This window comes from Hylobates moloch, unplaced genomic scaffold, assembly GCF_009828535.3.
Source record: "Hylobates moloch isolate HMO894 unplaced genomic scaffold, HMol_V3 SCAFFOLD_5, whole genome shotgun sequence".
In the NCBI taxonomy this organism is placed as follows: domain Eukaryota; kingdom Metazoa; phylum Chordata; class Mammalia; order Primates; family Hylobatidae; genus Hylobates; species Hylobates moloch.
In genome coordinates this window covers 90194108-90210777 of record NW_026652280.1, presented here as the reverse complement: position 1 = coordinate 90210777, position 16670 = coordinate 90194108, and the positions used below count along the sequence as shown (strand labels likewise).

The 16670-nt window shown below is 46.8% G+C and overlaps 1 protein-coding gene across 6 annotated transcripts in view; it reads left to right on the top strand.

Moving 5' to 3' along the window:
- LOC131383616 (actin) overlaps positions 1-16670 on the top strand; it is a 38387-nt gene that overhangs the window by 424 nt on the left and 21293 nt on the right. For 5 of the 6 annotated variants that reach the window (XM_058439828.1, XM_058439830.1, XM_058439834.1 and 2 more), the window contains exon 3: positions 15552-15678. The exons of the other annotated variant lie outside the window; for it this stretch is intronic. In XM_058439828.1, coding sequence (XP_058295811.1) covers positions 15562-15678 — 117 coding nt within the window. In that variant the 5' untranslated portion in view covers positions 15552-15561. The remainder of the gene's footprint in view (positions 1-15551; positions 15679-16670) is intronic. 6 annotated transcript variants of the gene reach the window in all.

Here is a 16670-nt window from a genome sequence, read left to right as displayed (position 1 = left end):
TGTCTGGAGAATCATATGGGGGTTGCTCTGGGAGTTTTAAGTTTCTCGTGAGTGAAAGTTAGCGGTTTTACATTTTCTCTTGATGCTGGTTTTTACCTCTTCCTGCAGCTACTAAAAAAGGTTTCCTTGTAGGTGAAAATGGAACCGAATTAGTTCTGTGATCTTGTTCCATTCTAAAAGGGATTTGATTTTCCATTCATTCATCCCAAAACTGTTGCATACCTACTATGTGCCAGACTTTATTCTGGCCAGAAAAGATTCTTGATGTTACTGGTATTCAGTAATTTCTGTGGGCATGTACTCAAAAGCAGCCTGCAAAGTCCTGGAGCCAGGGGTCCTGGCAGAACCCTTAGGAGAGGGCTGGCTTTCTGTAACATGTCTGACACAGACCAGCAAGGCCACATTTAAACCAAGGCTGTGTGTGTGTGTGTGTGTGTGTGTGTTTTATTTTAATTTTAATTTTAAGTTGCTGGGTACATGTGCAGGACATGCAGGTTTGTCACATAGGTAAACGTGTGCCATGGTAGTGTGTTGCACCTATCAAGCCATCACCTTGTTATTAAGCCCCACTTGCATTAGCTATTTATCCTGATGCTCTCCGTTCCCCCACCTCACCCCCTGACAGGCGCCCGTGTGTGTTGCTCCCCTCCTTGTGTCCACGTGTTCTCACTGTTCAGCTCCCACTGATAAGTGAGAACATGCAGTGTTTGGTTTTCTGTTCCTGTGTTAGTTTACTGAGGATAATGGCTTCCAGCTCCATCCATCTCCCTGCAAAGGACATAATCTCATTCCTTTTCATGGCTGCGTAGTATTCCATGGTGTATATGTACCACATTTTCTTTATCCAGGTATGTTTATTAAGGGGAAGGCCCAACCATGCATTGTGTGCAGCCACCTGGTGAATGAAAAGCAGGTCGGGATTTTCTTCCAAATATACATATGTATATATAGGTATATATATATTTACATAGGTAAATTGTATGTCGCAGGGGCATGGGGTACAGATTATTTCATCATCCAGGTAATAAGCATAGTACTCAATAGGTAGTTTTTTGATCCTCACCCTCCTCCCGTCCTCCACCCTCAAGGGGGCCCCACTCTCTATTGTTCCCCTCTTTGTGTCCGTGTGTCCTCAATGCTTAGCTCTCACTTATAACTAAGAACATGTGGTATTTGGCTTTCTGTTCCTGCATATATATATATATATATATATATATGTTTCAGTAACTCTGGTTTGGCTTAGATATTTTCACTGTTTAAGTCTTTCAGAATCTTTTTTTTTAATTTTTAAATAGGAAGTGAGAACATCCCCAAGCAAGACCAACAATTGCTGAATAAACACAAACCCCCTTGAGAATCACGCCGACAGGTGCTGCCTCTTCACCTGGGGATTGCAAAGTTGAGAGGGGAGGCGAGTGCCTCCCGGTGTCTGGAGAATCATATGGGGGTGTGCTCCCTTTGGAGCACAAATATATATATATTTGAAATTCACAAACATTTGCATTTCTAGCCAGCGACACAAGCCGGCTATCACTGCTGAAAGTGAGGCGGCTTCCAGTCAAGGTCTAGGGACTTGACCTCGTTTGATCTGGCTACACTCCCACTGCTCGATTTAGACTCTGCCCAGACTAACAGCCAGAGTGTAGCCAGATCCGTACCTTACCAACACGCTCCTTCCTCCCCCATCCTACCAAGCTGGAATGCACTGTCAATATCCTTCATAGAAGACAGAGTTGGCTTCCAACAGTATCAGGGGATGCAGGCAAAGGGGGTGATGGGGCCTGAGATAAGTTTCAGTTCAGTATAGAGGGGACATCTGTGCCCAAATGACCAACCTTGGTAACTGGTATGACTTACTGTTCTCACTGAAAATACTATAGCTCTCCAAGTTTGAAAATAACATCAAGAATCTTTTCTGGCCAGAATAACATCCAGCACATAGTAGGTACGTAATAGTTTTGGGATGAATGAATGGAAAATCAAATCCTAAGAGGAAGCTTCCTTCCAGGCTGATCATACGTCACTGTCATAGGTGTCTCCATTGAAACACTCAACCAGGAGTGGGCAAACTGATTCTGAAAAGGGCCAGGGAGTAAATATTTGGGGCTTTGTAGGCCATGAGGTCTCTGCTGCGATTACTCACCTCTGCCATTGCAGTGAGAAAACAACCGCAGACAATAAACACAGAATCAAATCAGCATGTTCCAATACAACTTTATTTACTAAAGCAGTCAGTTGGCCAGATTTGGCCTGCAGGCCATGGTTTGCCAACCCCTGCGCTAGACACGCTCACCGCTCCTACAGGACGGAGACTGCGTCCCCCATCCCCTTAGGACCGAGAACTAGATGTTTTAATTAAGTACATACATATTAAAACTGCCTCTCCCTTTTACGATTCTGTTTTAAGAACTTTAAAAAATGTTGCAAAATTCTTAGGTATTATGTGAGGGGTAGGTTGAAAGGCTGAAGGTACCAACCTTGCTTCAGAGGGAATAGTGTGAAGCTATTTCCTTCCTGAAACTTGGATTTGGGACTGAGAGGCGTGAGAATTGTGCTCTAGGGAACAGCCACCAGGGGGAGCGCAGTGCACACAGAAGTAACCTGCTTTGCACCCAGAAACCAGCGGTGAAATCTAGAGGCTCAAAGGTGCAGGCTACTCATGGGATGTGCTGCGTGCTCACTTGGGGTACAGGAGCTGGGATTCTGGGTGCAAATGAGGGAGCAAGATGCTGTTTTCTCACACTCTACCCTTCCAAAGGTTTTGTGGTTTTGATTTGTGCACATATTATTTCTGCAAATATATGCTTAAGTATTGTACATGTGATGTCGTCAGGACTAGACCAAGATGCACGGCACCCAGGGGAACAAGCTTCAGCCCAAATTACTTACATAATTGACTGATAAGTGTTTAGGGAAGGGGCTGAGTGCTATGAGGGGGAGCAGAGGGAGTTCAGCTTCACCCAGATCCCCTGAAATTCAGTTCAGGCTCCACCTGCACACCTCATCAAGCCCTCCAGGCAAAGCATGGTATCATCCACACAGGACCATTTTCCAGCTTTCTGTTGCTATCCAAATATATCCCTTGGCCCAAATGACCACATTTTCATCCAGTGGAACCAGGAATACTATACAGCAGTGAAAAACAAACCACAGCTACACACATCAACATGGGTGCACCACCAGAGGACGAATACAATAAACAGGCCACAGGAAAAACATATGAGGTGGTTATTTTATTTGCATAAAGCCCCAAATCAGGCAAAACCAATATCTTCTCTAGGGATATATCCAGGTGTGGCAAAAGGGCTAAAAAGAGCAAGAGAATTATTAAGCAAAATGTTAGGGTGCTGGATATCTTTGGGAGGAAGACCTAAACAAGAAGTGTGAAGAATATGTGATGTCTTACACTGAGTAGCAGGTTATTAACTTATTTATTAAAACAAGGCCAGGTGAGGTGGCTTACACCTATAATCCCAGCATTTGGGAGCCTGAGGTGGGAGGTTAGCTTGAGGCCAGGAGTTCAGGACCAGCCTGGGTAATATAGCAAGACCCTGTCTCTACAAAAAAAAAAAAAAAAAAAAAAAAAAAAAAATTAGCCAGGCATGGTGTTGTGCACCTGTAGTCTCAGCTACTCGGGAGGCTGAGGTGGGAGGAGCATGTGAGCCCCCAGGATGTGGAAGCTGCAGTGGGCTATGATCACGCCATTGCATTCTAGTCCAGCCTAGTGACATAGCAAGGCTCTATTAGAAAAAAAATAAGGCCAGGTGTGATGGCTCAGGCCTGTAATCCCAGCACTGTGGGAAGCTAAGGCTGAGGTTTGAGACCAGCTGGGGCAACATGGCGAAATCCTGTTTCTACTAGAAATACAAAATATTAGCCAGGTGTGGTGGTGCATGCTTGTAGTTCCAGCTACTCAGGATACTAAGGTGGGAGGATCGCTTGAGCCTGGAAGGTCGAGGCTATGGTGAGCTATGATGGTTCCACTGCACTCCAGCCTGGGCAACACAGCAAGACCCTGTCTCAAAAAAAAAAAAAAAGTCTTCCCTAACATGTATATACATTACATATATCTTGTTTTACATCATAATAACATAGTATAAAATAAAAATAGAAATAATCCCTTCTGCATGTGTATCTCAGGGTGCAGCCCTGGGGAGACAGAGAAGCTTAAATGTGGGGAAGCTCTCATCTGGCCATTAGGGTTTGCAGTGTGGCTTTCTAGAAGCTGTAAGGGTGAATGAACCGCAGATGCTCGGCCCCACCCAGAGAACTGCAGCTGGTGTGGAAAGTAGATTGGGAGGCATGACAAGCGACAGCTGTAGTGAGAGACATTGGGTCTGGAACACAGTGACTCAAGGCAGAGGACTGTCCCAGGGTACAGGATCCAGGCTGATGCCCATGTGCCACTGCACCGCTGGCTCAGATGCCCCCGTGACCCCTGCAGCTCCCGGGGCTCCTGGGAATGCCACTGGCGGTGCCCCACACTGGGTGGTAGCTGCCTTTGTATTTACCCAGCCATGCCTTGGCTCCCTGAGCACTGGGCTGCTTCCAGCTCGTCATTCCAGCACCTGTAGGAAGCATCTGTGGATGCTCCTGGGCGGGATCGGTTGCCCTATTACCTGCTTTTTGCAGGAAAGCCTGGCCTTTTACGTCCCAGGCCTAGGACCTGTCCCAGTTTGACAAGGACTGAGAAGTTTTGGGGGACATGGCTTCTTCAATGTTGAAACTGGAAAAAACCAAACCAGGGTGAGTTGGTTATTTCACCCAGACTTTGGTACTCAAATATAAGGGCTTGGTTTGGCTAGCACTGATTTTATGTCACAGGAGAATGCCACATATCCTGTACACCTTCTGTAAACCCTCCATTTATTTTGGAAGGAACAGTCATCCCGCATCTCCCACTGCCAGCTCCTGGGGGCTGCCAGCGTTTTACTGAGTGGCTCTCAGCTGCCTCCAATCTTGCTAAGGGCAGATTAAACTAGTAAAATGAGACTTGAGAGCAATTCTTCCTCCCTGAAAGGCTAGAGTGAGGACACAAGAACACGCTTTTCAGACTGGGGAAGTCAATAATCACAACAGATTTCTGTAGCTGAAGGTGGCGGTTTTCTTGTCTTATCTTCAACTGGCGGGCATCAGACTCACCTGGGGGTCTTCTTAGACTAAGATTGCTGGGCCCCCACCCAGTGTTTCTCATTCAGGGGATCTGGGATGAGGACTGAGGACTGCATTTCTAACAAATGAAGCTAATTCTGATGGTCTGGGGTCTGCACTTTGAGAACTGTTGTCACAGTGTTAAGGGATAAAGTCTAGATGAGGGGTTGTCAGACTTTTTCTACAAGGGGGTCACATAAGAAATATTTTAGGCTTTGTAGGTGATTTGGTTTTGATCTCTGTCCCCACCCAAATCTCATGTGGAATTGTAATCCCCAATGCTGGAGGTGGGGCCTGCTGGGAGATGATTGGATCCTGGGGATGGATTTCCCCGCTTTGGGGCTATTCCTGATAGAGTGCTCGTGAGATCTGGTTGTTTAAAAGCGTGTGGTATCTCCTTCCTCTCTCTCCCTCCTGCTCTGGCCATGTAAGATGACCCTGCTTCCCCTTCACCTTCCACCATGATTGTAACTTTCCTGTGGCCTACCTGGAAGCCAGCACCGCACTTCCTGTACAGCCCACAGAACCGCCAGCCAATTAAACCTCTTTTCTTTTCTTTTTTCTTTTTTTTTTTTTTTGAGATAGAGTCTCAGTCACCCAGGCTGGAGTGCAGTGGTGCAATCTCGGCTCACTGCAACCTCTGCTTCCAGGGTTCAAGCAATTCTTTTGCCTCAGCCTCCCAAGTAGCTGGGACTATAGGTGCATGCCATCACACCTGGCTAATTTTTTGTATTTTTAGTAGAGATGGAGTTTCACCATGTTAGCCAGGATGGTCTTGATCTCCTGACTTCGTGATCCGCCCGCCTCGGCCTCCAAAAGTGCTGGGATTACAGGCGTGAGCCACTGCACCTGGCCCGAAACCTCTTTTCTTTGTAAATTACCCAGCCTTAGGCATTTCTTTATAGCAGTGCAAGAACGGACTAGTATAGTGGGCCACAGGTTCTCAATTACTCAACTCTGCCATGGTAGCCCAAAAGCGGCTAGAGACAGGGTGCAAATGAGTGTGACTGAGTTCCAATAAAACTTTATTTACAAAGACAGTCAGTGGGCCAGAATTAGCCTCTGGGCTTTTGTTTGCCAGCCTCTGGTTCAGACTGTTACAGTGTGATTTTCAATGATCCCCTTAGCATGTTTTCCATCTTTGTATTGGTGAGTGGATGACTTTGAGCCAGTTGAAAGCAGACCATGGAGTCTGGGAAGGATCACTTGTTTAGGGTACAGATGCAGGGCAGTGTAGCACAACCATACCAAGGCTTTATAGCTTTCAACAACCGTCATATTATACTCACCAGTCTGTGGGTCAGCTAGGGGTTCTTCTGGTCTGAGCTGGTTTGGCTGGTCTCTCTGAGCTGTCTTGTGCACCTGGGGGTGGGGGTCACCTCACAGGTCATCTGATGGTGGATTATCCAAGGTGGCCTCAGCCACATGTCTAGCAGGTGGTTGGCTGTTGGCTGGGCACCTTGGTTCTCTTCCACGTGGCCTCTCCTCCTCCAAGAGGCTAACTCCAGCTGCCACACCAGGGTGGTCTGAACATAGCAAGGGAGGAAGCTGCAGCTCCTCTGATGACTATGTTTGGAGCTCACACAATGTCACTTTCATCACACTGTATCCATCAAAGGAGTCACAAGACCAGTCCAGATTTAAGCATGGGAAAATAGACTCCACCTTGTAACAAGAGCAGCTGCAAGAAATCTATGGCTGTTTGCAATTTACCACTCAGGTGGAAAGAAAGGATAGGGAATGAGGCGGCTTGGCATCAAAGTTTAGCTCCAGCTTTCATAGCTGGAGGTCTCACTTATCCCCCTGAGCCTGATCCCTCCACAGAAAAAATGACTGATGCTACCCAGCCTCAGAAGGTTGCTGAGAGGCTAGCAGGATTAATCTAGAGAGTGTCTGGCACAAGAAAATCATCTCCGTGTGGCTGCTGTTATAAATGTCTCAGTGAACCCCTACAGATGTGACAGCACTGGGGGCGTAAAGAATTGAGGACACCCAAGACCATTGGAATGTCCCTTCACATACGTCTCCAAGGACTCCCTGCCCAGCTCTGGGCTTTTGCTTGTCCCTTCCTAGAATCTGTTCAAGGCTTCAAAAGTCAACTCACATTGTTGCCTCATTTTACAGCCCTTGTTGCATTGCATTAATTTCTTTTTTACAAATGTCTTTCTCCGATGAGTTGGGAGCTTTCTGAGAGCAGAAACGGGATTTTGCCCAGAGCCTGTGGTAGTGCCTTGGGGAACATCCTATCCCAGCCCCTTTAAATCATCTGGGGTTTGCTTCACCCTATTTTCCATCAGAAACATTGGAAGCCAACCCACACAAATTCTCAAGAGAGGAAGGATGTAAGCAGTACACATTCTGCTCCCTTGCAGCTCTATGTGGTCTCTCTTCTGGGACATTGCCACATGGATCTTAGTATAATTTGCTTAAGAAAAACACAGTAGCCAAATTCTGTCAATCCTATCTGTTTCCCATGAGAAGAACAGATCTTATCCACAGGGCATCAGGGATGTTCAGGCTCTTTGAGAAGAGAGGACAAAGGTGGGCCCCCCAAGGGCATCTCTGTGCACTTGGAGAGATCCAAGAACTTGCTAAAGTAATATAATAAGTTAGTATTCAATGCACACTTGTAGGGTTGAACTATGCTTTGTTATAAAGGGATGCCAAGATCGTAGAAAGTTTGTGTAGGGAGTAGACAGATACATCATTTCTCTTTCTATAAGGGCTGTTTTGAAAGATTTCTTTCTAACAAATGGACTAGGTGAAGACACGGCTGTCTGAACTTAGAGAGGCATAAGAGATGCAAGGATAGAAATGACTACATTATGTATCCATCCATCCATCCATCCATCCATCCATCCATCCATCCCTCCATCCATCCATCCATCCATCCACGGACTTACCACCCATCATCCATCCATTCACCCACCCACCCATCCTCTCATTCATCCATCCATCCACCCATCCCTCCATCTATCCACCCACCCATCCACCCATCCATCCACCCACCCATCCATCTATCCATTCATCCATCTACCTATCCATCCATCATCCATCTACCCACCCATCTACCCATCCATCCACCCACCCATCCATCCATCCATTCATCCATCTACCTATCCATCCATCATCCATCTACCCACCCATCTACCCATCCATCCACCCACCCATCCATCCATCCACCCACCTACCCATCCATCAATCCATTCATCCATTCATCTACCACCCATCCACCCATCCATCCATCTGTCCACCCACCCATCCACCCATCCATCCATCTATTCATTCATCCATCTATTTATCCATCCATCCATCCATCCATCATCCATCTGCCCACCCATCCACCCACCTACCCATCCATCAATCCATTCATCCATTCATCTATCCATCCATCCATCCATCCATCATACATTCATTCATCTACCCACTCATCCATTTACTCATCTATCCATCCATCCTGGATCTCACACAACACTTTGCAAATACTTCAGTCTACCAACTTATTTTCCAGTTCTAACCCTCTCCAACACTCTAACATCCCGTTCTCACAATCTCTCTCTCTCTCTCATTCTCTCTGTCCCTCCCCAACTTCTCCCTTTTGGGGAATTCAAACTGCCCAAAATATAATAGAGATAACTCCTTGATGTTATTACTGTGATCACCCTTAGGTATGTACAGCACTGTACAGTTTACTAAACACAAGTCTTCACATCAATCCTCTTCGCTGCAGCCACATGACTCAAGTAGGCACAGGACCCATCAGGAACACCAGAGTCCTGAGCAGGAAGAACATCTCCTGTTGCAGCCATGGGGGGAGTCAGGCATGATGTGCCCGATGGTGCAGCAGGACATGATGATATCAGGGCTGCCTCGGACGTATTGAACTTTCTGATTTTTGTCTTCTTGTGATGGAAGAAATGATTTTGGATTAAGATGGAGAGAAACAATGATAGTATCAGATCTGTTGTGATGGTTTCCCTGGTGAAGAAAGTATTTCATAAGCTTGGAAAATCCGGTTCTAACTGGCTCACCCCTTGGAATTGTCCTCCCACCCGGCTTCCACAGGTCTGCATCATGAAGGCCCTTCCCTTTCAGCCAGGACTCTTTTGTCCACCTCCCACTCCCTCTGCAGGCACACTTGGCAGAGCTTGGACATTTTGGGTTGTCACAACTTGGAGGGTGCTACAGAGCTCTAGTGGGTGGAAGCTGGGGGGGGCGGCTACACATCCTATGAGGCACAGGACAGCCCACAGCGGAAAACGATCAAGACCAACATCTCCAGAGGACCGCGAGTCTGTGGCTTGGCTACGCATTGTCACCCAAACAGAGCTGGTGGGCCCTGACCCACTTTGGCCCAGAAGTTTCTGGCACCTCCCCCCATCTTGTTACTGCCATTCTGAGACATTTGCACACTGCAGTCATAGATCAATGCTCCAGGCAGGACAAGTGACGTCACAAGACATGCATAGGCAGCCTCGATGGCACTGATCACAATAGAAAAATTACGAATGACTTTTTAATTTAAAAATAAATTCTGGGCCAGGTGCAGTGGTTCATTCCTGTAATCCCAGCACTTTGGGAGGCTGAGGCAGGTGGATCACCTGAGGTCAGGAGTTCGAGACCAGCCTGGCCAACATGGTGAAACCCTGTCTCTACTAAAAATACAAAAATTAGCTGCATGTGGTGGTGCACGCCCGTGCCCGTAATCCCAATTACTCGGGAAGCTGAGGCAGGAGAATCACTTGAACCTAGGAGGCAGAGGTTGCAGTGAGCCTAGATGGCGCGATTGCACTCTGGCCTGGGCGACAAGAGTGAAACTCCATCTCAAATAAATAAATAAATAAATAAATTCCATATAATATCTGGCTTCCCAGGGAGACCAGCTTGCTCATAGAAAAAGAAACTTGTCTGAATCCTCCTCACTGTCTCCTCACTCTAGAACAGCACCGTGCCCCTAGGAGGCAGTTGGTAAATATTTGCTGAATGAATACTGATAACCCTTGATTCAGAATTAAGCACCTCTGACCTAATCTACCTTAAGCTAAATCTACAAGAGCATTTTCAGAGGATAATCATATATCTCTATTTTCCAATGATTTTCTGGGCATCCCATCCAATGAAGCTCTAATGCCCAGGACCAAGGAAGCCCAATTGCTAAAAATCGGTCAGGACTGTCTTGGTTGCAAGTGACAGAAACCCAACTCAGACCCATTTGGCAGGAAAAAATTCTGTTGGTTCCCTGGGATGAACAGTGCAGGGCAGGCTGAGGTTTGTGCTCCAACGATATTGTAAAAATCCTGTTTCTCATGTCTCTCCGCTGCTTCCTGCAGGCTGACTTCCTCCACAGGGAAGCTCTGGTTGTGGGGCTGCAAGGCAGCTGCAGGGGCAACTCCAGGCTCACTTCAGGTTCTCCCAGATCCTTAATCCAAGGGAAGAGAATATCCTTCCTGAGAGTTGACCAAGATCCCAGGAAGAAACCATGGCTGGCATCACACGCTCACCCTGGTCAAGGGTAGCCATCACAAATCAACACAAACTTTGACCTAAGACAATTGAAATGTGTTCTGACAGTTTTGGAGGTCAGAAGTCTGAAATGGATTTCACTGGGCCAAAATCAAGGTGTCTACAGGGCCATTTTCCCTCTGGGGGCTCTAGGAACTGGGAGAACCCATTTCCTTGCCCTTTCCAGCTCCTGGAGGTGCCTGCATGACTTGGCTCACTGCAATAATAACATCTTCCAATCTCTCTGACTCTGACCTCCTGCTTCCTCTTACAAGGACCCTCATGATTACCTGGGGTCCACCCAGATGATACAGGGCAATCTCTTCATCTCAAGATCTATAACTTAACCACAACTATAAAGTCCTTTTTGCCATGGAAGGTCACATATACACAGGTTCTGGACATTAGGATGTGGTGTGAGGACAGGGACCATTATTTAGCCAATTGTAGTAGCCAAGGAGTGGAATAATCTTACTGACCAGCATGGATCTTGTGAGCCCTTAGGGCCCACATCAGCCAAATCTTAAGACTGGAGCAGGATTAGAGTGGAAAGAGAGGCAGAGGCTCTAGGAGGCTGCTGGGCTAGCTTCCAGAAGCCCCAACTAGGTCAAGAGGCCATGACCTCTGCTAGGCACCTCACAGTGGCCTCATGCAGAAGCAATGACACAGAGGGACCCTGCCTGGACTACGGGTGGGCTCCACCTCTTACCTCTCTGCACCTGTTTGTCACCAGTTCTCTCCCTGGTATTAGTTATGTCCCCAGCACAGCACCTGAAACAGGGCAATGTCTTCTTTCCCTTCCTTTTCCATGTCAATGATGTGAACCAACAGTTTCTTTTCTCAGTAGCTGAGCAATCTTTTCGGATTTCTTTTCTTTCTCTTTTTCTTTTTTTTTTTTAGAGACAGGGTTTTGCTCTGTTGCCCAGGCTGGAGTGTAGTGGCGCAATGTTGGCTCACTGCAGCCTCAAACTCCTGGGCTCAAGCAATCCTCGTGCCTCTGCCTCTCAAGTAGCTGGGACTACAGGTGCGTGCCACCACCATGCCTGGCTAATTTTTTAATTTGTTGTAGAGATGGGGTCTTTCTATGTTGCCTCGGCTGGTTTTGAACTCCTGGGCTCAGGCAATCCTCCTGCCTTGTCCTCCTGAAGTGCTAGAATTATAGGTGTGAGCCACCACAGCTGGCCTTTTCCAATTTCTGCTATGCTTTCTTTAGATTTTTACTTCTGTGCATTGATAGTCAATATTTGGATCCACAAGTAAGTTTCAGATCAATGAGGATTTGGAGTAAAGTAGAAGCGTGCTGCTTGGTTGGCCACACCATGCTGGGGCAAGCTTGGGGATTCAGCCCATTGGAGGCAAAAGCCTTCCCTGCACTGAACCAGTTTTTATTCCACTCAACACACCTCAGATGAAAATATTTTGGCTCAAGAGAGCAGCGCAATTATTTATGGCCTCATTTCCCTCTTTCTGTGGGAGTGGAAGCCAACATCGGATGATTTAAAACAAAACGAAGGAAAAACCACATTTTTGACATCAGGGCTAATTTCCCTGAATGCAAATGCTATTGTACCAAAGGAAAAATGAAAACCACTTGCCCAGCCCTGGAATCAATTTATTTCTGTGCTCCAAATGCATAGCACTTGGTAGAAAGAGGAAGGTATTTGGATGTCTGCTCCCACATTGGCTATTTGCTGATTTACGTGGGGGAAATGCCTTGTATATCAAGACAATCCATCATCATCATCATCTTCATTGTTGTCACTGTCATTATTATCATTATTGTCATTATCATTGTCATCATAATCGTCATTGTCATCATCAGTGTCATCATTGTCATAATCATTGTCATTGTCATCATCATCATCATCAATGTCATCATTGTAATCATCATTGTCATAGTCATCACAATTGTCATTGTTATTATTTTCATCATCATTATCATTGTCATTGTTGTTATCATTATTGTCATTGTTATCACCATTGTCATCATCATTGTTATTGTCATCATTGTCAATGTCATCATCATCATTGTCATAGTCATCATCATCATTGTCATCATCGTCATAGTCATCATCATTGTCATCATTATGTCATCATCATCGCCATTGTCATAGTCATCATCATTGTCATAGTCATCATCATTGTCATCATCATCATTGTCATAGTCATCATCATTGTCATCATCATCATTGTCATATGTCACAGCCATCATGATCATTGTCACAGTCAGCACTGTCATCATCATTGTTATTGTTGTTATCATTATTGTCGTCATCATCATCATTGTCATAGTGACCATCATCATTGTCATCATCATCACTATCAACATCATTGATGCCATCACACCTGTCACTGCAGTGAGGGTCAGGTCAGGAAACGCACCCAAGGGTTTCCTGTGCTGTCAACTGCCCCTCATGTCTCAGGCTCTACTGCAAATTAGAAAGCAAAAAGTCAAATTATTCTTATTTGCAGACAATATGATCTTATATATAGAAAATCCTAAGGACTCTACCAAAAATCTTTTAGAATTGATGAATGAATTTAGTGAAGATAAAAAAATTGACATATAAAATCAGTAGCATTGCTATATATGGACAACGAATAGCTAAAAAGGAAATCAAGAAGATGATGCCATTTACAATAGCTATGAAAAATGAAATACCTAGGAATAAATTTAAGAAGTGACTGACAAAAAATAAAAACAAATGGAATGACATTCCATACTCGTGGATCCAAAAATATTGTTAAAATGATCATAGAACCTAAAGTAATCTACAGATTAAACACAATCCCTACCAAAATACCAAGGACATTCTTCACAGAATTAGAAAAAGCTTAAAATTTGTACAGAACTAGAAAAAACTCTGAATAGCCAAAACAATCCTGAGCAAAAGCACAAACCTGGCATTATGAGACTTCAAACTATACTACAAAACTGTAGTAACCAAAGCCTCCTCCATCCCTGCGTGTCGAGGACACACAGGAATTAACGGGCAGCTGATGCCTGGCCTTCCAGAAGCAACAGCCTGGTTGCAGATACGCAGTCAGCATGCAGACAGATGGGACACCAGCAAATATTCCAGAGAGGAAGGTTATGAAGCCCCCACATGAGAGACCAGGTGGGTTCAAAAGCCATCCAGCCATATCAGCTGAGTATGCAGTATACAGAGTGGGGGGCGTGGGCCTGACGTGGAGATGCGAGACAGTGGCCTGCAGAGATGACAGCAGCCCCGTGTGACGAGGGCCTGATGTGGCTGTGGCAAACTGACCGATGTTTCTGGACAGCAATTTGGCAAGATGTTTAAGGAGCCTTTAAAAATTCTTGCTCTTCCAACTAGTCATTTGAAGGAGGTGATGGAAAGGGGCTGATTCAAAATGCAGGAAAAAGAAAGATGACTAAGGAGATTATCCCAGAGTTGCTGACAGTGACCAAAAAAAATAGGACCTACAGGCTCCACAGAGGATTCATAGCAGATGTGGTAGATGGTGTTAGAAGGAAAACGTTTCCATCAAATACTCCGTAACACACAAATGGCTATAAGGTTCCACTGAGAAGTCTAACATAAAACCGTACATACTGTAATATGTGTAGTGTGTATACCTAGCAACTTAGTGAGAGACGCCCTGGTGCCCCACTGAGTTGCACCTCACATAGCTGTTCACAGAGGCACTAGATGAACGGAGACCCCTCTGTTTTCTGTGACAACTGTCAGGGTAGATAGCTGAATATTGGCAAAGGTTACCTCTGATTAGCAGGATTTGGAAAGGGTTTTTTCTTTCTTCACAGTTTTCTCTATTTTCTACAATCAGCCTGTATTCCTTCTTTATCGAAAAAAGGTCCAAAAGTCACGTATAAAATGAAGAAAACATTTGTCTGGTAAATATTTAATCACAATGCAATATTCAAAAAAGAAAATGGACTCATTCATTTTTGAGGGTAGTCGATTTTTTAAAAACCTATACAGTGCATAAAAGTAGGTTGAAAACAGGCTGGGCATGGTGACTCATGCCTGTAATCCCGGCACTTTGGGAGGCCGAGGCAGGCGGATCACCTGAGGTCAGGAGTTCGAGACCAGGCTGGTCAACATGGCGAAACCCTGTCTCTACTAAAAATACAAAAAAGTGACCGGGTGCGGTGGCTCACACTTGCAATCCCAGCTACTCGGGAGGCTGAGACAGGAGAATCCCTTGAACTTGAGAGGTGGAGGTTGCAGTGAGCCAAGATCATGCCACTGCACTCCAGCCTGGGTGACAGAGGGAGACTTTGTCTTAAAAAAAGTAGAAATGCCAAAATATCAGAGGGGTGACCACGGGCGGGGACCGCAGGTGATTTTGATGCTCTGTATCTTTCTGCGTGTTTTCTAAACATGCAAAAACATGGAAAACGTTCTCTAGTAGCAAAGCAGAGGGAGAGAATGGTTTCAACCTGGGCCAGGAGGCCAGTGAAGCCTCCTGGATGAGGCAGCGTTGGAGCTGGAAATCAAGAATCCGGCTGTGACCATAGCTTGCAGACCACCCAGGGCCCCAGCTCCTCTTGGGGTCTCCCCCTTCCACGAAGGGGAGAGGGGCTGCTTCAGATAAGTGATGGCGAAGCAGGTCACAGAGTTTGCTAGAAACAGGTGGAGGCCAAAGCCTTAGTGCAGGGCCCCCCTAATCCTCCCTTCTCCAGGGCAGCCATGTGCGAATGGTCATCGGAAAGGACGCCCTTCCAGCAAACTGCACACAGCATCCTGGAAGTGGCTCTTGCCCGCCCAGGGCCCAGCTCTGGGTGTGGGGGCCACCCACACTGCTCTGAGCCCCCGGGCGCTATGAACCCTGAGCCTAATGCCCAGCACAGTGCCTGTCCCAGGGACCAGTGCCATGCAGTGGCGTGGGTAACCGTGTGTTCTCTCCCGCAGCCTCACCACCATGGACAGTGTGCCCCTCATCTGTGACTACGGCTCTGGCTTCAGCAAGGTGGGATTTGCAGGAATGGAAAGCCCAATGGGCGTGTTCCCCACTGTCCTCGGGAAACTTCGGCACGATGTGAGTGACGTCGGGGTCCCCTCCCTGTGGGGTGCTGCTCATCCAGAGGTGGCCCGCCGGCCTGGTCAGCCCCATCCCTTCTCCCACAGGGTGGCCAAGGCAGTCCCCTGAGCAGGGCGTGGTGGGAGCGAACGTGCCTCCACAAATCCAAGTTGGGAGCACTGGGCTTGGTACCACACAGATGGCCGGGCCACCTAGAGTCTCTGCCTCAGCTGGTCCGGGGTGGGAGATGGGGTGAGCAAGGCCTTGCCCCTCTCACCACTCCCAGCACGTGGCCCACTCTGAGAACTGCAGGCTTAGAGGGAGCAGCGACGTGTAAATCAGTAAAGTAGACGCGTTGTGAAAAATCAGTCTTACTGCCCGTCTCCCATCTCTGGCTCTTCCCACATTCAGAGAGGTATGGACACAGAGAAGGAGCAATTCACCTTTAGGATAAACGGGAGTCCATTAGGGTGAGTGGCAACGGACACTCAGCTTCCATGACAGGAAGGCAGTAGGAGGGCAGGTGGGGAACCGGACACAGGCCCTCCAAGAGGCCTGTCTCTGACATGCCAGCAACTGGACCCCACATCACCAGATCTTCCTGTGTTTCAAGGGAATTTAGAAACACAGGTGTTTCTGTTGTGGTAAAGTATAAACAGTGTAAAGATGTGTTAACTGCACAGTTCAGTGGCATCAAGAACATTCACCACCATCTATCTCCAGAACGTTCTCATCCTCCCAAACGGAAGCTCTGGCCCCTTTAAAAACCAGCTGCTCATCCCCCTCCCCCGGAAAACACAGTTGCATCATAACCGAAACTCGGCGAGTGGGTCTGAGCCTGGCCGCATGCCAGGTGGGGACAGAGATGCTCCTTCTCCCTGAAGAGGAACCACCTGCTCCGAGAGGTGACTTCTCGAATCCACGTGGTGACACAGTGGTGGGGGAAAGACCCCCCAGTGCATCTGCGTCCCCAGCTCATGCTCTGGATCATGGAGCTCATCCTCCAAAAG